This window comes from Astatotilapia calliptera, chromosome 23 (genome assembly GCF_964374335.1).
Source record: "Astatotilapia calliptera chromosome 23, fAstCal68.1, whole genome shotgun sequence".
Taxonomy (NCBI): Eukaryota; Metazoa; Chordata; class Actinopteri; order Cichliformes; family Cichlidae; genus Astatotilapia; species Astatotilapia calliptera.
The window spans coordinates 18,078,015-18,102,119 of record NC_137443.1 but is presented as its reverse complement, the minus strand read 5'-3'; the positions used below and the strand labels follow the sequence as shown (position 1 = coordinate 18,102,119).

At 41.1% G+C, this 24,105-nt stretch overlaps 1 protein-coding gene across 2 annotated transcripts in view; it reads right to left on the bottom strand.

Moving 5' to 3' along the window:
• Nucleotides 1–891: 891 nt before the first annotated feature.
• Nucleotides 892–24,105, bottom strand: part of LOC113015865 (NLR family CARD domain-containing protein 3-like) — a 46,997-nt gene continuing 23,783 nt past the window's right edge. For both annotated transcript variants that reach the window (XM_080297633.1, XM_080297634.1), the window contains 4 exons: nt 23,226–23,399; nt 9,937–10,110; nt 2,384–2,430; nt 892–2,209 (listed from right to left, as the gene is read on the bottom strand). In XM_080297633.1, the coding sequence (XP_080153759.1) occupies nt 1,641–2,209; nt 2,384–2,430; nt 9,937–10,110; nt 23,226–23,399 (964 nt within the window). In that variant the 3' untranslated portion in view covers nt 892–1,640. The remainder of the gene's footprint in view (nt 2,210–2,383; nt 2,431–9,936; nt 10,111–23,225; nt 23,400–24,105) is intronic.

Here is a 24,105-nt window from a genome sequence, read left to right as displayed (position 1 = left end):
AAAAAAAAAAAAGTACCTCGCACCAGGTATGTGGAGGGGCATGGTCTGAGGCACACCTGTGAGGGAGGCAGACGCACTTGGACGGACGTCCACAATAATGCCTCACCACCATAAAAAGTCTGAATTAGGTCCTGGGGTGGTTATTGGTATGTGCCCGGCCGTGAGATGCAGAGCTATAGCCGAGTTTTGTGTAACAGCGACTGCAGTTACTGAAAGTATGCTCAAAAGCAGGAGTATGTGGACGGGTCTGTTGTGGATCTTTCACAAGGTACAAGAACCTAATAGAAAACTGTGAAAATTGTGGCGACTGTGCAGAGTCAATCCAACTAGGTAATTGACAAGGGGCTATTAGCGTCAAAATGATTCGGTCTCAGTATTTCATTCTGATGAATCAAATGTGTCAGGGTTTAAGTCAAAGCAATCGAACTAAACTCATGTGATTAAACTGTAAGCTGTTTGAACCTTTTCATCTTTCAGTGAAAACTAGATGGCATCCCAGGTCTCAGTATGGCCGTCTGTCAAAAAAGCTGAATAAATTCAATTCAAATATAGATCTTTGAATTCATACATAGTGTAAAATGAATCGTCAACACAAAAGTAAGTAAGACCCACTACAGGAATGTTTAGTCAGATCTGGGACTGTACCCTTCAAACCACTCTGTTCTGCTGTTGCTGCAATAGAGACCGCTATAAACTGGTATTTTCAAAAAGCTTGGATTCAAAATCAAACAGCAACATATGATAGAGATTAATGAAATCGTCAAAAACAGGAATTACATCAAATATCACTTGGTAAACTCAGTGATCTGTACAGGCAGAAGGTAGCTTAAAAGGCTCTTTAGAGAGGAAACTTTCCTTTATGGGAAAAAAAACGTCTGTCATCAATTCCTCTTCATTTTTGATGCAATGTTTTATTACAACCCCCCCACCCCCAAAAAACCTAATGTCTATCACCAAATTACACCAGATTCACCACCAGAACTTTGAACTTTGTATCAAACTTGAAAACTATCACAAACTAAACAGATACACAACATATCCAATTCTATACAGGCATATTTATATATTTATATAAATATTATAATAAAGCCGTTACCTACATAGTGTACCAAATTCTACCTTGATATGTCTTTGAGAAAAAGGCAAGACTAGTTTCAATAAGTTAATGCAGTCTTTGCAATGTATTAGATATGTTATTATAATGCATGCCACTTAATACAAACATATTATGGTCAAAACCCCATTAAAAATTACTTAGCCAATACTTTCCCCTTATGTCTGAAACATTTTCAAAAATGATTGAAACAGTAAGAGCACGTGGACAGTGTGGAAAAATCACACTAAGAAAGAGAAATCAAACATTTTCACGAGCTCAGACTTGTTGAAAATGCAGAGGAGCTGGTTGTAAACTAAGCTTCAGGAACAAACATTGTACTAATATTCACTGTAAAGCTTTGAGTTGATAAAGACAGAAAAACAACATAATCGTAGCTTCCATCTTTAAAGGACTGAAGAGGAAAAAGTTTACAAGGAATCATTTAGAACAGTTTAAAACATCAACTGATTGAATCCGTGAATCTGAAAACATGTTTCTGAGTAAAAGAGACAGACATGTACAGACTGAACTATCTGTTCAACAGTCAGAGTGTTTCTCTAACAGGGGGACACTCTTTACACTCAACTTGGCAAAAAGACACTGAAGCACCAGGCCAAACATAAAAACCAGGATAAAGAGGTTCAGTGAATGTGGTGTTGAAGGTGTGGAGGTGGATCAGAGTGTGAGAGGAGACTATGTAGTAGGACAGAGTGCCAGCAGGCCAGTCCACATACACTGCTACTCTGTTAGAGACGGAAGGGGAGGAGGAGATGGACTTTGATTTGTTATTATGCCAGATATGACGAGGACCATCATCAGAGCACCTCAGACTCCAGGACTGCTCATTAAATCCAAACAAACAATCTGTACTGTCTCCTTTCCTTCCAATTCCTCTGTAACTCACTGATATATGAACGTTTCCTCTCCAGTCAACTTCCCAGTAACAGCGACCAGTCAAACCATTTTTACACAGCAACTCTGGGCGGATATCAAATCTGTCTGGATGATCCGGATATGAATGAACTTTGTCCACACCTGTCACCTTCCTGTTGTTTTCAGACAGTTGGAGTTTTCTGTTTACGGTGTTTGTGTCGATTATGAGTTGACAGGAATCTGATGGAGAGAACAAACACAATCCAGCTGCAGTTATTGATCCATCATCTGTTTATTGATTGACACTTTCATGATGACTTCTGACATCAGAGATGTGAATGAGTGATGTGACAGTTTGAAGAGGTTGAATGTGTACTGCTTTGTTTTCATGAATCACATTAAAAAGACACTTACACTTCCTCAGACCTGGTGTCAACCATTGGACTCCAGCAGGCTCCACCCTGAAAGGAGGAGGGAGGTCAGTCCAGCACAGTCTCTTTCAGCATGGACACATGGACATTACATCACTCTCATCCACGTACTGTTAGACACTGATAGAGGAACAGTCAAATATTTTCACAAATACACTTCAATCCATACCTGGATCAAATTCCTGATGATTTGGACTGATCCTGAATCTTTCAGTGCACCACTGTATTGAATGAAATATGACTGATTCAGACTGTGACCTTCATTATCTTTATATTCCCCTTCTGTTTAGCTGGAAAGGACACCTCCCTGCTCTGATTCATAAACTTTAATCTGATTTAATTTATAGTGTTTAACAGGCCTTTTACAGTTGAGTAACAACGGTCACTACAATGTGTCTGGAAAATACATTCCAATCAAAACATTAAGACCACTTGAAAAATGGGGAAAAAAAGTCTTATTTTGCATGGTTGGATCTCAAGGTTCCAAGCAGAGCTTCAACATAAACATACAACAAGAAGAAATGGGAGTGAAACAAAACAATTTTTGCATGCAATTTATTGAAAGAAAAAAAACCCTGAAATAAGCTGATTTATAGCTGATCAAAAGTTTAGGACCACACCTCCAAAAACCCGTACCCCCCAAAAAGAAATCAAAGTTCCAAACTTGAACTCTGTAATGAGTAGCTCTACTGTTATTGTTGATCACTTCAAAAATTTATTGCGGCATGCTTGAGTTTCCATAAGGTGAGTGGGAACACTTCTTCCAGTGGTGAAGAAGGCCGCACAAAGGGCATCTACTGCCTGGAACTGTTGTCCTTTTTTTTTTTTTTTTTTTTAAATAAACTTCCCTTGCCATCCATCTCGAAAGGTTTTCAGTTGGATTTAGATCAGGGGAATACACAGGGTAGTCCAAAAGAGTGATGCTATTCTTCTGGAAGAAGAACCTTCTCCTGCAGGCATTGTGTACTGTAGCGTTGTCCTGTTGAAAAACCCAGTCGTTAACACACAGACGAGGGCCGTCAGTCATGAGGAATGCTCTCTGCAACATCTGGACATAGCCAGCGGCTGTTTGATGCCCCTGCACCTCCTGAAGCTCCATTGTTTCACTCAAGAAAAAAAAAAGCACCTCGGACCATTGGCGCTCCCTCCACTATGGCATGTAGAAAACATCTCAGGTGGGATCTGTTAATCATGCCAGTTACGTTGGAAACCATCAGGTCAAGATAAATTTTTTTCTCATCAGAGAATAAAACTTTTTTCCACCTTTTAATGTCCCATGTTTAGTGCCCGCTTACAAAGTCGAAAGGGTCAGTTCTGGAAACGAGGCCTTTGAATAGGGGTGGGCGGTGTAAACGGTATACGGTTGAAACAATATAAATTTGGGCAACGGTAGAGATTTTGACTATACCGCTCTACCGCGATAGAGCATGTTGATGGCGTCATCAAGCTGCGCCTGTTTTGCTCGAAAGCAATGTAGCGGCTACAAACAACATCATCTGCAAATTATGCCGGGCGACAGTAATCGCAAAGAGACGAAGTACTTTTGGAAAATGAGGAAAGCCGAAACCTAAGCTTCGTCCACTTTCCTACCATTGATTCATTAATGCTGAATTCTCTCGCAGCTGCTCTATTCCCGTGTTGGTGCAGTATATTAATGACTAACCTCGTATTGTGGCTGGATTATCTCAGCTGTTCTCCCGACTGAAGTTTGGTCCGTTTATAGCATCCTGCTATGTGATTGCCCCTAACCACCAGAAACTCTCACTTTAACTTTCATCGAGTGGAAAAAAGTTAGAGCTCATCCTCCAGCTTCACTGTGCTAATGTAATGCTAACATAGCTGTGTAGCTAGCGATCACGTAGCATCATTATATACCAGCTAGCCCAACTTCAGTAACCCTACAAACGTCACTACTGTTTAGTTTTCTGTCTTCATTTATGTTGAAAGTGATAGCAGAGCTGTACGTTTGAATTTTTCAGAAATCTCTCAGTCAGAACATGCAATATCATGTTTAGGTGGAAGCTAGCGAGCCAACTTTCTGCTAACTTCTAACTCTGTCAAATGTAATAAATTCTGTTTTCATGTATGCCTGGATGTTAAACTTAATCGTTACACCTGGTAAAGCAGCAACGCTGATTATTTTATTAAAGATGAAAGAATTTAGACAGTTTTTGACTCTCAGTGATGCTGCAGTGTTTGTTTCACTTTGGGACCTGAAGCAGATGGAGTTTTTCCTGACTACGGTAGCCGTAAATTTTTTCCCCCACTCTGTCTGAAATTTTGTGGGGAGCCACCTGTTCATAGTCAGTTTCTAGTGAAATGATGTTCTTTCCACTTCTGGATTTATGGCCCCAACAGTGCTCCAGCATTTTAGAAATTCTTCTGTAACCAATGCCATCAGTATACTTTCCAACAATAAGATTGTAAAGGTCTTGAGAGAGGTTTTACCCATCATGAAATGTTTCTTTTGTGACACCTTAGTAATGAGATGCCATTTTATAGGCCATTAGTTGGGACTGAACCAGATGATATTAATTTGCATAAAGTGGTAGGACTGCTTTGTTATTATTGATAAATTTAGATTTCAGCTGGTGTCGTAAATTTGCATGTCTTTTTGCACCTTCCTTTCTTCATGCGTTTCATACTTTTTCTTACCCTCTGTAATTTCTCTTATTACATTTCGTCCATATTTACTGGCCTGTAAATAGACATGAAGTCCTAGCCTGATGAGGTAGCTCTTCTGTGTTGTACCATTCATTTAGCCAGAGCAGTTCCATATTTTAATATTTATTTAATTTTGAACTTTGAACGTGTTCAGTTGTTTGTGTAGGTGTATATTAGTATTTACATCATGATTATTAACTCACTGATTACAGATTAAATGACTTGCTAATGTGGAAATCATATCCACCAGAAGAGGCTTATTTTTGTTTGAGCTCTGAGTTTACATAATGCCTAGTATGTACAGAAAACAAAATTACATGGAAGGTGGTTTGACTGCAGTGAACTGCTGGTCTAGATCTTTCTGCTCCCAGTGAAAATTCTTTAATTTCACTCCATGGATTAAAATAACATTAAAAATATTTTAAATTAAAATTAAACTGTTTCCCCACAATGGAACCAGAGGAGGAACCACAGTGAGACAGTAAATAAAGCAAACGTAAACCTTCTCAATCATCATGTTTTGATGAGAACAAAAAGTGGGATAACTGTACATAATAATTTAAAAAAATCCTCAGCAGCACCAAAAGTTCTGACTGTGCTAATACTAAGCTTACATACTAAGCTAAGCTTAAAATGTGCCAAGAATGCAGGTAAAGCTGCTATTAATACTAATCATTAACTATATTAAAAGAAGGAAAACTATACAAATGTAACTACATTAAGATCTGTGTAGTATGAAAACTATTGTAGATAGATCTGTGTAAATAAATTAATTTACACAGATCTATCACCCTTTCAAACTGCTCATGAAGCACGTCATGACCTATTTGAAATCTGCATATATCATGTGGCGATGGCGCATTCTGAACCCCTATTTTTCTCTTACTTCTAAAAGGCTCTGGAATTAACAAAAGACAAATACAAATGCTTGAATTTGTTCAAGGGAGCAGGTAGGAACATTTCAACTCATCTATGAAAGTGAAGAATGACAGCTGATTAAAGGACCAGTCATTGCTCTACAGGGTGGGCCATTTATATGGATACACCGTAATAAAATGGGAATGGTTGGTGATATTAAAGTCCTGTTTGTGGCACATTAGTATATATGAGGGGGCAAACTCCTCAAGATGGGTGGTGACTATTTAGAAGTCGGCCATCTTGGATACAACTTTTTTTTTTTTTTTTTAGGAAGAGGGCTATGTGACACATCAAACTTATTGGTAATGTCACAAGAAAAGCAATGGTGTGATTGGTTTCAACATAACTTTATTCTTTCATGAGTTATTTACAACTTTCTCTTTGTTCACAGCCATTGACATGTCGAAGAGGTTAACACGTGAGGACCGGATCGAAATTGTGTTGATATCTGGTGAACGCAGTAACCGGGTCATTGCAGCAGATTTCAATGCAAGACACCCTACGAGACCACCCATCTCCCATGCTACAGTTAGCAAACTGCTTGCTAAGTTTCATGAAACTGGTTCAGTGTTGGATTTGCCAAAATGTGGACGCAAGAAAACTGTCACTAATGAAGAAACATCAGTGGCTGTCCTAGCTTCATTTAGCAAGAACCCACAGCGTAGCACTCGCCGCATGTCACTGGAGAGTAGCATTAGTCGAACATCCCTTTGGCGGATATTAGCTAATCACAAATGGCACCCTTACCAACTCCAGCTACTGCAGCATCTCAACGAAGATGACCCAGATCGGCGCACAGAATTTGCAGAATGGGCAAAACAAAAATCGGAACAGGACCCTCAGTTCACGCAGAAGATTTTGTTCAGTGATGAGGCAAACTTTTATGTGAATGGTGAAGTTAACAAACAAAACCACCGCTATTGGTCCGACACTAACCCACATTGGATGGATCCCTCCAAGACTGTTGGAACAACAAAAGTGATGGTTTGGTGTAATATATGGGGTACAACGATAGTGGGTCCATTCTTCATCAATGGAAACCTCAAGGCCACTGGATATTTGAAATTGCTACATGATGACGTGTTACCCTCTCACTGAAGCTGGCATGTTTCTTGAGTTTTTCCAGCAAGATGGTGCACCACCACATTATGGGTGCCAAGTCAGAGCATTCCTAGATGAACAGTTTTCTGGAAAGTGGATTGGTCGTTGTGGGCTAGTTGAATGGCCCCCAAGGTCTCCCGATCTGACCCCCTTAGACTTTTATCTTTGGGGTCATCTGAAGGCAATTGTCTATGGTGTGAAGATACGAGATGTGCAGCACCTGAAACTACGGATACTGGATGCCTGTGCTGGCATTTCTCCTGCGGTGTTGCTATCAGTGTGTAAAGAGTGGGAGAAGAGGGTTGCATTGAGAATCCAACACAATGGGCAGCACACTGAACACATTTTATAAGTGGTCAGAAACTTGTAAATAACTCATGAAATAATAAAGTTACGTTGAAACACATTTTATAAGTGGTCAGAAACTTGTAAATAACTCATGAAATAATAAAGTTACGTTGAAACCAAGCACACCATTGTATTTCTTGTGACATATTGTCACATGGCCCTCTTCCTATTGAAAAAACAAAAGTTGTATCCAAGATGGCCGACTTCTGGCCCAGTAGCACTCACCCCCATCATCACTAAGTGTTTAGAGCGACTGGTCCTAGCACACTTCAAATCCTGTCTCCCCCCCACCCTGGACCCCCACCAATTCGCATACCGCCGGAACAGGAGCACAGAGGATGCAGTCTCCATCGCAATGCACTCTGTCCTCTCACACCTGGACAACAACAACACCTACGCCAGAATGCTGTTTATAGACTTCAGTTCAGCATTCAATACAATCCACCCCTCACAACTCATCAGGAAACTGACAGACCTGGGTATCAGTTCCCTCATCTGCAAATGGTTACTGGACTTCCTGACCAACCGCCCCCAACATGTCCGGCTGGATAACCGCTGCTCATCTACCATCACAATGAACACCGGTGTACCACAAGGCTGTGTGATGAGCCCTTTCCTCTACTCCCTCTTCACCCACGACTGCAGACCTGCTGATGGTTCCAACACCATCATTAAGTTTGCAGATGACACCACGGTGATTGGCCTCATCAGTGACAACGATGAGGCCGCCTACAGGGAGGAGGTGGATATTCTGGCTGAGTGGTGCGACAGAAACAACCTGCTGCTTAACACCGAGAAGACCAAGGAGCTCATCGTGGACTACAGGAGGAATGCTGACCCACATCCACCCATCCACATTAAGGGGACGGCTGTGGAGCGTGTGAGCAGCTTCAAGTTCCTGGGAGTCCACATCTCCGAGGATCTCACCTGGACGACCAACTGCTCCAAGCTGGTCAAGAAGGCTCACCAGCGCCTCTTCTTCTTGAGGACTCTGAGGAAGAACCACCTGTCCTCAGACATCCTGGTGAACTTCTATCGCTGCACCATCGAGAGCATCCTGACCAACTGTATAACAGTCTGGTACGGGAACTGCTCTGCCTTGGACCGGAAGGCGTTGCAGAGGGTCGTGAAAACTGCCCAGCGCATCGCCGGAGCACCACTTCCTGCCATAAAAGACATCTACAGGAAGCGGTGTCTGAAAAGGGCTGGGAAAATCATCAAAGACCCCAGTCACCCATCACATGGACTCTTCACCCTCCTGCCCTCTGGGAGGCGCCACAGGAGCCTCCGGACTAAGACCACCAGGTACCGGAACAGCTTCTTCCCCACAGCTGTCAGACTCCTGAACTCTGCCTCCTGACATCTGACCCACGTTAACTCATGGACTGAACATACACACACCCACAATGGACAACTGTACCCTCAAACACAATAATAACATGGACTGAACCACCACTCACAACCACTAGCACTTTATATAGCCTCTGTAGAAACTATCTACACCCTCACTTATCTTAACTGCACTACTGTATAGCTCTGTGTAAATAATCATTCTGTACATTCGATAATCTTTAATCCTACAACTGTTTACAACTTGCATAGTTCCCATTTCTGTATAGCTGTATATCCCAGATTCTGTAAAGTTATTTATTTCATTTCATATTCTGTATAGTTTTTCATATTTATATCCTGTTCATATCCTGTACATAGCTTGTACTCACTACAGCCTGTACATACTTATAGTTATAGAATATTCACAACATACTTCATACCGTGTACATTATAACATAATAGACCCATTTCTGTAATATACTCACATATCTATATTATTGCTAATATATATTGTAATATATCTATATCACTAAAGCACTTCTGGATGGATGCAAACTGCATTTCGTTGCCCTGTACCTGTGCATGTGCAATGACAATAAAGTTGAATTCTATTCTATTCTATTCTATTCTAAATGGCCACCATGGTCACCACCCATCTTGAGGAGTTTGCCCCCTCACATATACTAATGTGCCACAAACAGGACTTTAATATCACCAACCATTCCCATTTTATTACGGTGTATCCATATAAATGGCCCACCCTGTATATAATGTCATTGCTCTAACTAGAAAAACACCGGCAATGCTTAAAAACAGATAAATGATGACGGTCAGCAGACTTCCAAGATAATCAACATGTCATGGACATAACTGTGAAGTAGTTTGGGTCATTTGGGGGTGATTTTCTTCCCTACTAGTGGTGAGAAGACAAACTGCATGATGCCTTTAAAAGATTTAGGCTTTACATTAATGTGTATGAATTGGGTCCTGTTCCAGAAACAGGTTCAGTGAAAACTCACTCATTTTCTTTCGGACTCCTCCAGCTGTTTGACTCTTGCATTCATTTTTTCATTTGTAAAGTCTGTATCAAAGCTGTGTGTCTGTGATTGTTCATGTCACATCTACAAAAAATGTTTCCAGATCTTCCTCCTCTATCAGACATTCTCTCCATACCTGAGAGTGTCCAGTCTCCAGCGTGGATCCTTCAGCCCACTCGACAGCAGCTTCATTCCTGAGTCTCCTGGATGGTTGTAGCTCAGGTCGAGCTCTCTCAGATGGGAGGGGTTGGAGCTGAGAGCTGAAGCTAGTGAAGTACAGCCTTCCTCTGTGATCAGACAGCCTGACACACTACAGACACACAAAGCAGCAAAACGTCTGTAAACACTTCACTGAATAATAACAATTATTATTATTATTATTATTATTATTATTATTATTATTATTATTATTATTATTATTATTATAACAACAATTATACTTTAATTACTGTTTTTTTAATACAATAACACGTAGGCTGTGTTGTTAGCCATTAAGGACAAAAAGCAAGGGAATGCTAAGGCAAGGATTAAATGGTGAAGAAAGAATGTTGGAAAGGATTCAGGGGAGGAAATGAGTCAGGCTATGGGTGGTAGGAAAGAGTTACAAGATAACTATAAAAGCACAGCTGATGCTGTGAAGGAAACTCAGAAGTAGGTGGCTGGCGTATCCTCTGGACAGAAGAAATAAGACAAGAAGGCTTTATAATTGGGATGGACCGATCTGATATACAGTATCAGTATCGGTCCGATACTGACCTAAATTATTGGATCGGGGGTCATGGCGTCCACCTGAACGGTAGTGAGACTTCGAGCTCCGACCTCAACGTCCTTTAAGTACGCCTAAACAGCGGTTAAAAGCCAACCTCTTAGCGGCTGCCTCACCGACCTAAGCTTCTGCTTTGATCTAAACAGCCAGGATGCCGACTAAATATAGGTCCAAGCCTAAAACAGCCGGAAAGGATGGATCAGACGACGATCCTAGCAACGAACCTGAAACCGAGAAAATGGAAGGAGCTAGTGCTAGCTCCCAACAGACCGAGGCGAGTGTTTTGGCCGCAATTCAGTTGCTGAAAATTCACTTCACTGCTCAACTGCAAGAAGTTTTAACATCAAACCAAGAAATAAAAGACGTAATTGGAGTGTTTTCAGAGAGGCTCACCTCAGCAGAAACTCGCATCAGTAAAGTTGAAGACGATGTCTCTTCTCTCACAAGTAAAGAGGCTTCCCTTCATAAGAAACTTCAGGAACTCCAGCTAAAGGTGGATGACCTCGAAAATAGAAGCCGAAGATCCAATCTGAGACTCTTTGGATTACCCGAGAATACTGAACAAGGAGAAATTACAATATTCTGGCAAACATGGTTAATGGATGTTTTGGGACGGGACGCGCTCCCATCCCCACCTATCATTGAACGAGCACACAGGCTACAAGGCCGAAACACTCCAACTGGCCCACCTCGTGTGATCATCATGAAATTCTTGAATTATCAAGACAAGATGAGGGTGATGAGAGCGGCACGTCTGAAGGGAAAAATAACGCACAACAGATATCACGTTATGTTTTTCCCTGATCTGTCAACGGAGGTCCAGAAACAGCGAAAACAATACAACCAGGTAAAACAACAACTCCGTGAAATGCACATAAACTTCGGACTGATCTTTCCAGCAAAAATGAGGATTTTCCAACATGACAACAGGCTCCTTTTCCACACACCAGCGGAGGTGGAAGATTTCATACGAAAAGTCCGGCAACAAAACGAGGGATAAACTTCACGCTCACTCAGAAACGCTACCATATCAAATACGTGTAACTCTGATGAACAATTCCAAATTGGACATACAATGGCTGCTGGTGTACAGGTATGATATAGATGGCCTTAGATATATTATGTTTAAATCTTTTCATTCATTTACATTGTGTGGCCACTTCTTTAGTTAATATGGTCGGACCTAAGTTTGAAGCTTCAATCATGAGGACGCTTCATCAGCTCCTTTACATGGATCTGATGCATACCCAAGCCGCAATGACTTTGGGGGGGAAGGTTTTGAGACCTACACCCATGGGAGGTCTCTGGGTTGTTGTTTTTTGTTTATTTTTTTGTTTATAAGAGATTGTTTTTAAAGTATAGTGCTCTTGAAATAAGAATTTGTGAGCTTCGACAGGAGAGACGAGATGTAGTCAAACCCAGGTCACTAAGGGCACAAACTGTATGAGTAGTTATTCAAATATTGAACTAATTTCCTGGAATGTAAGAGGCCTTAGGAAATATATTAAACTGAAAAGAGTAATGGATAGAATAAAACAATATCACCCAAAGATAGTTTTTATTCAAGAAACACACTTACTCGCGAGTGAAACTGACCGGATAAGGAGGAGATGGCCAGGTCAGGTTTTCTTTAGCCACTTCTCAACATATGCTAGAGGAGTGGCAACACTCATTCATAAATCAGTGCCCATGTGTATGAAAAAAACCATCTTGGACCCTGCAGGGAGATTCATTATTCTACAATGCTCCGTACTGAACCAAGATTTAATATTAGTTAATGTATATGGTCCCAATATTGACGACCCCAGCTTTTATAATAATCTATTCCTCTCTATTGCAGCCCTCCACGGTGAGATTATAATTGGGGGGGACTTTAATTGTACCCTGGAGCCTAGGCTTGATAGATCATCAGGTTTAGACTCCTCCCACCCAAAATCTAGACAAGCCATACAACACTTTATGTCGGAATTGAATCTTAAAGATACAGTGGGGCAAAAAAGTATTTAGTCAGCCACCGATTGTGCAAGTTCCCCCACCTAAAATGATGACAGAGGTCAGTAATTTGCACCAGAGGTACACTTCAACTGTGAGAGACAGAATGTGAAAAAAAAATCCATGAATCCACATGGTAGGATTTGTAAAGAATTTATTCGTAAATCAGGGTGGAAAATAAGTATTTGGTAAATAACAAAAATACAACTCAATACTTTGTAACATAACCTTTGTTGGCAATAACAGAGGTCAAACGTTTACTATAGGTCTTTACCAGGTTTGCACACACAGTAGCTGGTATTTTGGCCCATTCCTCCATGCAGATCTTCTCGAGAGCAGTGATGTTTTGGGGCTGTCGCCGAGCAACACGGACTTTCAACTCCCGCCACAGATTTTCTATGGGGTTGAGGTCTGGAGACTGGCTAGGCCACTCCAGGACTTTCAAATGCTTCTTACGGAGCCACTCCTTTGTTGCCCGGGCGGTGTGTTTTGGATCATTGTCATGTTGGAAGACCCAGCCTCGTTTCATCTTCAAAGTTCTCACTGATGGAAGGAGGTTTTGGCTCAAAATCTCACGATACATGGCCCCATTCATTCTGTCCTTAACACGGATCAGTCGTCCTGTCCCCTTGGCAGAAAAACAGCCCCATAGCATGATGTTTCCACCCCCATGCTTCACAGTAGGTATGGTGTTCTTGGGATGCAACTCAGTATTCTTCTTCCTCCAAACACGACGAGTTGAGTTTATACCAAAAAGTTCTACTTTGGTTTCATCTGACCACATGACATTCTCCCAATCCTCTGCTGTATCATCCATGTGCTCTCTGGCAAACTTCAGACGGGCCTGGACATGCACTGGCTTCAGCAGCGGAACACGTCTGGCACTGCGGGATTTGATTCCCTGCCGTTGTAGTGTGTTACTGATGGTGACCTTTGTTACTTTGGTCCGAGCTCTCTGCAGGTCATTCACCAGGTCCCCCCGTGTGGTTCTGGGATCTTTGCTCACCGTTCTCATGATCATTTTGACCCCACAGGATGAGATCTAGCATGGAGCCCCAGATCGAGGGAGATTATCAGTGGTCTTGTATGTCTTCCATTTTCTGATGATTGCTCCCACAGTTGATTTTTTCACACCAAGCTGCTTGCCTATTGTAGATTCACTCTTCCCAGTCTGGTGCAGGTCTACAATACTTTTCCTGGTGTCCTTCAAAAGCTCTTTGGTCTTGGCCATGGCGGAGTTTGGAGTCTGACTGTTTGAGGCTGTGGACAGGTGTCTTTTATACAGATGATGAGTTCAAACAGGTGCCATTCATACAGGTAACGAGTGGGGGACAGAAAAGCTTCTTACAGAAGATGTTACAGGTCTGTGAGAGCCAGAGATTTTCCTTGTTTGAGGTGACCAAATACTTATTTTCCACCCTAATTTACGAATAAATTCTTTACAAATCCTGCCATGTGAATTCATGGATTTTTTTTTCACATTCTGTCTCTCACAGTTGAAGTGTACCTCTGGTGCAAATTACTGACCTCTGTCATCATTTTAAGTGGGGGAACTTGCACAATCGGTGGCTGACTAAATACTTTTTTGCCCCACTGTATATGGAGATTAAGAAATCCAACAGGTAGAGAATACTCTTGCTACTCAGCCAGTCATAATAGCCGCAGTCGCATAGATTATTTTCTGATTTCAAACTTTCTTATTTCCAGAATTAACAGCTGTTCATATAAAAGTGTGCTTATATCTGACCACTCATTAACTACGCTTAACTTTTCAGTTACAACAGCTTTTAGACGTAACCCTATTTGGCGTTTAAAACCACACTGGCTGCAAAATCAAAAAATTTTGGAATATGTAGGTAAAAATATTGATGACTATTTTTACTTTAATAAATCCGAAACCACAGCCTCAGTAAGATGGGAAGCCTTTAAGGTTTTTATTCGTGGGCAGATGATAAGCTACACCAAAGCAAAGCAAATAAAAATTATACTGAGATGTTGGACCTCGAAGGTCAAATAAAAGAAATGGAACTTGAGATAAACCTGAATGACTCTAAAGAAAACCAACAAAAACTTTTAAGATTAAAAGCAAAATATGATAAATTAACTACTGAGAAAGCCTCAGGAGGACTCATTAGACTGAGACAGACCTACTATGACCAAGGGGAAAAGGCAGGAAAACTTTTAGCATGGCGCATAAAAACGCTACTGAACGAACAAACAATAAATGAAATTAGAACTGCAGACGAAAACACCACAGATCCTTATAGAATAAATGAACTCTTTGAACTCTATTACTCACAACTATATACCTCAACAGGAGATACGACTCGAGAATCATTAGAATCCTTCTTTGACTCAATAAGTACCCCTTCACTCCTTGAAGAAGCTCGATGTGAATTAGACTCTCAGTTATCTATGAATGAACTGTCGATCGCAATTGATAAATTAAAAATGGGAAAAACTCCCGGCCCAGATGGAATTCCACTAGACCTTTTCAAAATATTTAAAGACAAATTAATATCCCCTTTGTACGACATGCTGGTGGAAAGTTATGATCTAAAAGAGCTTCCCCCTTCCTTGCGTAATGCACTCATAACGGTATTCCCTAAGCCTGGGAAACCGCCTACAAAATGTGAATCTTATAGACCAATCTCATTAATAAACTCTGACGCCAAGATAATAAGCAAAGTACTGGCAAACAGACTTGAACGGTACCTTCATCTTCTCGTTGATACTGACCAGAATGATTTTGTAAAAGGCCGACAAACGCAGCATGGTATTCGCAGAGTACTGAATGTACTTTACTCAAACTCAGAACATCTAGACATGGCTTTGCTTTCCTTAGACGCAGAAAAAGCTTTTGATAGGATCGAACATAACTATCTCTATAAGGTACTGTCTCAATTCGGCTTTGGCAGTTACTTCATGACCTGGGTCAAAATATTATATAATAAACCTATAGCCTCAGTTAGAACTAACAACATCATATCTAGACCATTCTATCTAGGTAGAGGTACATGTCAAGGCTGTCCCCTTTCGCCTCTTCTCTTCGTCCTAGCAATAGAACCATTGGCTATTGCGATAAGGAACAATCAAAATATCTCTGGTATTAGAACAAATAATATTGAGTTAAAAATTGGATTATTCGCGGATGATATTATTTTAATGCTATCTAAGTTAAAGAGCTCAATTCCCCAGCTACTTAAAACAATTAACTCCTTTGGCAAGATCTCCGGTTATAAAATTAATGAATCCAAATCGGCCATCCTCTTCTTTAATCATTCTGAAAGAACTAAACCACCTATTCAAACAACGTTCCAAATTGCCAGAGACAGTTTTACCTATCTAGGTATAAAAATCACTCCAAAAATTAATGATTTGGTACATGCAAATTACTCTCCTACTATCAACTCTGTTGTTGACTTAATCAATAGATGGTCTATGTTGCCAATCTCGTTGATTGGACGAGTAAATATTCTCAAAATGAACGTCCTTCCAAAATTTCTATATCTCTTCCAAGTCATTCCTCTCAGCCCTCCAGATGACTTCTTCACAAAGGCAAAAACAATATTCATTAAATTCATTTGGAATAACAGACGAGCCAGACTGCGTCTTTCGCTACTATATCTTCCGTATGATAGGGGAGGTCTTTGTGTTCCAAACCTCAAACGGTACTACTGGGCTGCACAGCTCTCCGCGGCCTCATGCTGGTTTTCAACAACAACCCTACCCTGGGTAAATTTAGAAAGGACAAGTACTACCCCCTTACCACTCAGCACGTACTTGTACTCTGCAAAGTATAAAGATCTGATGAAAGATACATCAAACCTCTTCGTTAAAAATACCATTTGTGTGTGGTTCGACGCACTCAAGTTTAAAAATGAAATGCCAGCACTATCCCAATTCTCACCTATCTGGGGCAATAGGGCCTTTAAACCCGGTTGGAAAGATTTGGGCTTTAAAATGTGGGCCGACAGAGGCCTGTGTAAAGTTGCAGACCTATTTGACAAGGATACCTTACTATGTTTCAATGGCTTGACACAGAAATTTGACATCCCAACCAAACATTTCTTTAAATTTCTCCAAATTAGAAGCTTCATTTCAAAAACCCAAAAATCCCCAACATTGCCCACTCTAAACTCATTAGAGGATATAGCAATAAACCATCAGCTGAAGAAGGGTTTAATATCTCGCTTCTACAGTAACCTCAGAGAGGGCTCTCAAACATCCTCAGAAAAAGAAAGACTTGCATGGTGTCAAGACTTAGAGTGCAGAATAACTACAGAGGAATGGCAAAAAGCTTGCTTGAAAGCCCAAACACAATCTATAAACACTCAATTTAAACTAATCCAGTACAAATGGTTAATGAGAACATATATTACCCCAACATTATTAAACAAATTTGACCCCCAAACTCCGGACATATGTGTTAAATGTGGGGAAAAAGGCACACTGATGCACTGCCTGTGGGAATGCTCAGAAATCCAAAAGTTTTGGAAAGAAGTTTTAGAAGTAATTGCACATATCACAAGTGTCAAATTGAATCTATGCCCTAAACTATGCATCCTAGGAATTTTCCCCGCCGAAATCCAGCTGAGAAAAGTTAACCAAAAAACCACAATCTTCTGCCTGCTACAGGCGAAATACAGCATAGCCAAATCATGGAGATCCACTAGTAGACCACACTTGAGAACCTGGTTATCGACATTGTCAAAATCCCTTGCTTTGGAGAAACTCACGTCCATGATAAAGAGTAAACATGCTTCCTTTAAAAAAATGTGGGGAAATTTGTTATTTTTGGAAAGTGAGGAAATGATCGATAATGAACAGAAATGATTCTATCCAGTTAACCCGTATGGGAGAAGTAGTGCTGCAGCTGTTAAAGAGAACCTGGGGACCCTGCGAGTGCTGGACTGCTAAATAGAAGGACAGGAGAAGGGTTGTGAAATTAAATGGACTGGAACTGAAGAGGACGTAGCTTATCATCGCAACCACTAATTTGGATGCCTCTCTAACTAACTTGACACCCATGGACTAAACTTCAGCCCGAAGCCCTGGAACAATGCACTTAAACCTAATGGCTCACTATGCTATAACTCGTTGTTTTTTTTTCCCTGGAGCACTATCTGTCAACCTTTGTTTTTTTTTGGGGTTTTTTTTTTCTTTGGGGGGGGGGGAGGGGGGGTATTTTGGTTTGCATACATCTTTTTTTGTAATAATATCTGAATGATTTTCATGGGAGACTATATATATATAACTAAATCTATGTGTCCTCCGGACTTTGTTTATTTGCGATGTACATGCATTGCTGTTGTACACTCAAGTTTTTTTGCTTTTTTTTTTTTTTTGCTTTTTTTTGTTTTTTGTTGATGAAAAGGCAATAAATAAATCTTTATAAAAAAACAAAAACAAAATATTTTCCTAAATTATTGGATCGGATATGGGTGAGAAATAAAAAATGTAACCCAATCCATTAAATATCACAAAAGCACCTCACAAAACTTGCCACATGGCAGTGACCTTAGCACGTCGGAGCAGTATTTGTCACATGATAGAGCAGCTGTTGCGTGCGAGACCTGTTGGCGGTGTGGCGTTACTTCACAATGAAAGCATTTGCAACCTCGCTACATGCTTTCAAACCGGCATTTCAGAAAGCTATCCCAGAGAAGTAAAGCAAGTGTGTAAGTTCATCTCTGAATGTTTGTGAAGCATTCCCACGTTAAGCTTAACAACTGATATGTGGAGCAGAGACATCTGTGCGTTGTGATTGTTAAGTCTGACTATACAATGGTTAGAGTCAAGTTTTACTTTGAAAAGAACAGAGTTGCAGGTTAAACAGATTCTTGGTTTGAGGAAAAAAAGAAAACTATGAAAAACACTTTTTTTCCCCCCCCATACTTGTGTTAAGTTTTGTATCGAAATTATATAAAATTCAACTTAAGGTTAAATGTGATAGAAGCAGCTTACACTGACATTCATCTTGATAAAAGATGTCATGAAGCTGTGTTTGCATTGATTTGTACTGCTTTACACTCTGGATGTCTATTTATGTTAAACTTTAAGTATAAAAGGGTCCATTCTACAACTTGGGTTTTTTTTTAAGTTGTGAATTATAAACATTATTTTGTGCTGATATTGCACTTCTTTTTTCAGAACTCTTTCTTTCAGAAGAGTTTTAGAAATCTGCATAAAACATGCATTTTAAAATACGTTTTGAATATTACTTTAAATACTTAAGATTTAAAGTTCTGCTAAAGGATTAAATAAAAAGATCAGTATTGCTGAACTGAACAGTATAAATGCACCTTAGAACACACATGCATCAACACTACATATGAGCGGGCGGAGGGAGGTTTGGAGTCTTCACACACCCCTATTCTCTGCTGCCTGTTGGAGCGGGGAGGCTAGGAGGAGTTGGCCATCCGATTAGGGTCTGGAATGTGGGGCTTCCCTGCTGCTCCTGAGTCGGGGCAGTCTGCTTCTCTTCACCCCAGGGAAAAGGGTAACACTATCTGGGTCTGGGTGCAGTTTCCCCCCTCCAGGGGCAAGGGTACCTAGACCTGGGGTATAGAGTACGCTTGGGGAGTGTGATTGTGTGTACAGTGTCTCTTTATGTCTGTCTCCACGTTGGGTGAGTGTTGAGTAATTGCATATGAGAGAATGAGGGTGGGAATGGATGTCTGTATCTGTGTGTGCCTGTATGTCTGTGTCTAAACAGTATGTCAGGTTGGGTATCAGACGCCACCTCTCTAGGGACATCTCAGGCCCTCCAAGGTATGGAGGCCTATCTTCGCCACCACTTCCCCTGCCAGTAGGCAGACGCCCTCAGACATTGGTGCGTTGGTGGTTCTTTGTGTCCGGGGTGGGCGTCCAGGTACACACCAGCTCACTCCTTGGTGGCTGCTTGTCGGGGCCTTCGGGGGTGGGGTGCCCTCAGCCTGGGGCTCGGTCACTCTGGCCCAGCTGGCTGCCGGCGGAGCTCACGGGCGCGTCACTGCAACCCCCCCTGGCTTCTGCTCCGCGGCTGCTGAGTGACCCCTCATCTGGGGCTCTCCTCAGCTCTTTCTGGGATAGTGACACGGCTGCCCCTCTGTTGGTCTTCCTTGGTCTCTTGTGTTCTGAGGGCCTTTGGATGTCTGGAGTTTTGATCTCCTCCATACCTGCTTCATGCCCTGGAGGACGGGTCTGTGGCCCCCCCACACCCTCTAGCAGATCATTACATGAAGGAACCTTTTAAATACAAGCACGCTCATGTTCACAGGTGTACACACGGGTGCTCACACACACAAACTACACCCTTTTTGGCTCCTACCTCAAAGCACACTGTGCGCTGTCGATCTTATGTGCTGCACAATAATGTTTAATATTTAGTATATGCTGTGATATTCCCATAGATCATCGTGATGTTGTTTATTATGTTGCTCTTTTTTTTTTTCCCTTCTGCTCGTTTTCTCTTTTTTTCTTTATTAACAGGCGATCAAGGTGATCAATATATGTATTTTTTGTCTGCTTATTTTGTTTGTTTTTTGCCCTTTATCCCCGTCCTTCAAAAAAAAGTATTGCTGAACTGCAAAATATTTTGGGTGCAGTGTATTTTTTGCATACGAGTGTAATAGAATAGCTTTAGTGTTTTGTCTTTTTAAATTTGGGTATGAACCTATACAAAATGCAGCAAGATATAAAAAAAAAAAAAAACAGTTTTATTGATTGTAAAATAGACTATATCGGATTCATATCGGTATCGGCAGATAGACAAATTTATGATATCGGTCTTGTATCGGACATAAAAAATTGGTATCGTGCCATCTCTACTTTATAATGGAATTACAATATACACACAAATATTGATAGAAAGAGGTTAACAAAGGAAAAGGGGGCTAGTTATAGAAATTAAGAAAGACAAAGGTATAGGAAGGTGTATAGCAAAAGAAAAATGGCAAAAGCAAAGGAAAAGACGTGTATGTGTGAGGAAGGATGAAAAAAAGATTTGTATCTTGATCTAGTTTAGAATCAGGTAGTGCAGAGGATTAGTAAGGTAGAAGTGATGGCAGCTAGAAAGAGGATTAAAGGCAGTCCAGATGACATACTCGTATCAGTATGGCGATATCTAGGAGACAGAGCAGTGAACTTTCTGACCAGACTATTTAAAACAATCTTACAGGGTTAGAGGTTGCTTGTTGAATGGAGTAGTATTATACTGTACTATACTGAGTTGCAGGGGTCTTTATCTTTCAATCTAAGGTACCCTACCAGAAGTCTGGTAGCTTGAGTGTCCTGCACAGCATCTTTGCTGTTCCTAGAACTGTGCTTTTCTGGACAGAGATCTCGGATGTTGTTCCTGGGATCTGCTGAAGCCAGCCGCCTAGCTTGCGAGTCACTTCATCAATTGCATTGAATACAACTGGGACCCCTGTTACCTTCACCCTACACATCTTCTCGAGCTCTTCTCCGAGCCCTTAGTATTTCACTAACATCTTATGTTCCTTCTTCCTGATGTTGCTGTCAGTATTGCTATGTCTATCACAAGCTATCCTCTATCCTCTGCTTGTCTACCACTACTATGTCTGGTTGGTTAGACATTACCATTTTTTCCGTCTGTATCTGGAAGTCCCGTTTTGATCTCACGACTTCCAAGCCATACTCAGCACAGATGTTTCTGTATACTATGCCGGCAACTTGGTTATAGCGTTCCATGTCTGCCTTGCCTGCTAGCATCTTGCACCCAGCTGTTATGCGGTGGATAGTCTTAGGGACTTTTTTAAACAGCCTGCACTGGGGGTCTTGTCTGGTGCGGATAGACCCCAGCCTCTATGGATTGTTCTGAGAGCTTGTTTTGTGCTGCCATGATTAGTACTTCCGTGCTGTCTTTCAATCCAGCCACTAATAGAATTTCTGGATGTCAGCCTATTCCTCATCTGCCGGTGATACATACAGTGCCTGTCCTTCAATGAGTGCTCCTCCTCTTGCTCCTCTTCCTTCTTGGGTTTTTGCTGCCTGAGGTATTCACTGAGCATGCAGTTGGTTGGGGCCATCTTCCTGATGTATTCATGGATGTTCACTGTCTCATCCTAGACTGTGGTGCTGACACTCACTAGTCCCCGGCCTCCCGGGTTCTGCTTAGCATACACCCCTCAGGGTGCTGGATTTGGGGTGAAACCCTCCATGCATGGTTGATGGAGCTTCCTTGTCTTGATGTCAGTGGCTTCTATCTCCTCCTTTGGCCAGCTTATTATCCTAGCAGGATACCTGATCACGATAGCCTGAATCTTGTTCTTACCGTTCAGCTGGCTCCTCAAGACTTGCCTGACCCTCTGCAGGTACTTGGTCACTGCAGCTTTCCTAGCAGCCTCTTTGTAGTTCCCATTTGCCTATGGGATTCACAGGTACATGTAGCTCTCCACATTGCCTGCGATGTTGCCTTCTGGTAGTTGGATCCCCTGAGTTCTGATTACCTGATGTCTCATTCACTCTCGGTATACAGCTTGATGTCATCCATGTACAGGAGGTAGCTGACAACTGCTCCATTCCATAGTCTGTATCCGTAGCCAGTCTTGATAATGAGCTCACTAAAGGGGTTCAGGCCTATGCAGAACAACAGTGGGGAGAGAGCATCTCCTTGGGAGATCCTGCACTTGATGGTCACTTGTGCTATGGGCTTGAAGTTGGCCTCTAGTGTTGTATGCCACATCCCCACTGAGTTCCTGATGAGTTCCTGAATAAGCTTGAAATGTACTAAGGGCTCAGAGAAGAGCTCATGAAGATGTGGAGGGTGAAGGCAATAGTGGTCCCAGTGGTAATTCGAGCACCTAGTGCAGTGACCCCCGAAGCTAGGCAAGTGGCTCAAGCAGATCTAAGTATCAACATCCAAGATCTTTGTCCAGAAGAGTGTAGTCCTAGAATTAGCAAAGATATTGCACAGGACCCTCAAGCTGCAGGCCTCTGGAAGAGGACCCAAGCTTGAAGGATAGAATGCCCGCAGGGGCGAGAAGAGAATTATTTATTTATTTTTAAAATTTTTATATGCATAATGAAATCTGGATTATCATTCTACAATTTCTTCTCTTACTGGCCATATTATATTAGATATAGTGTTTAGTTCAGTTTTGAAAGGTGCCTTCATAAACAAAAGGTGAATGAGAAATGGAAAGAATTTAACCAGGTGTGTTCACCTGGAGCTGAATTAGACAAACACTCCAAAGCTGAGGCTGTTTAGATGGTGATTAAAAGTCACAGAAGAATTCTTCACCCTCCTTACGCTAACACAGAGCAAAATCTGTTATGGTCTAGCATGTGGTCTCGGTTCTTGAGACTTTGAAATGCTGTGATAACTTTGTATATACATCTCCTGATTTGTGAATATCAATTATTTTTCCTCAAGTCTACACTGATTTCTTTTGGGGGAAATAATGTTGATCATAATATTTTTTTTCTGAAATAATAGTACGTGCAAATATAAATAATCTGTGCTTTTTAAACAACACTAGTATATTTAGAAATGCCATATTGAAAATTCCTTGCTCTGTTAACAAAAAGCAGTGAAAAGAATGACAAAAACACCAAATGTAACTTTAACTGCCAATAGGTCACTAAACAATTCTATAAGGGTTAGTTGTGAAAAAAATCCAAGTAACATTATAAACAATCTGTGAAAAATTCTGAATTCTGACCTGAGGGTTTCTAGTGTACATTGAGAACTATCCAGTCCTGCAGACAGAAGCTTCATTCCTGAATCCTGTAGGTCATTGTTACTCAGGTCCAGCTCTTTCAGAGTAGAGGAGTGGAAGTTGACAACTGAGGACATAACTTCACAGCTTCTTTCCAAGAGGTTACAGCCACTCAGTCTGAAAAAAGAAAAAACACTTATCATTAAAATATGTCAAGAATTGTTCTCTGTCTTTCATGTGTGTGTGTGTGTGTCGTTGTGCTCTAAAATTCATGGTTAACCAAAAACCTTTAAATTCTAGCCTTGAGCAAAGTTAAACAAGCTCAATAAAAAGCTCAATAAAACAAAGTTGCCCCCCCCCCCCCCGTTTCCTTTCTTTTTCTTAAAAAACAAATAAAAAAAAAAAAAAAAAAAATCAGCTTTTCGACTCAGAATCATACTTTTAATGCACTGTTAAAGACATCTAAATGTATTAAAGGCACATGTTTATTTATTTATTTTATTCATTATTATTCTTATTATTCACATGAGTACATGTATAACAGAGCAATTTCAGAGCTGTGGACAAAACAGGACAGAGCAACACAACGGTCACCAACTCCTGCACCACTAGGAAAACCAACACAGACAAAGACCAAGGTCCCCCAACTGACTCCAATCGATAAAGATTTATACAATATTCCTATATTCAGTTTCCTGTCCATTCCTCATACATGCCACAATGCCACTGTCATCTGAGTATTTCTGCATGTGGCACGACTCAAATGAAAATGCCACTGTATTTCAAGTCTGCTGCATAAAATGTCGAAAGGAATGGAGAAAGGGTGAGGATGTGTACATGTAGAGGTGAAGGATGTAAGGGAAGAGCATCATTCACTTCATTG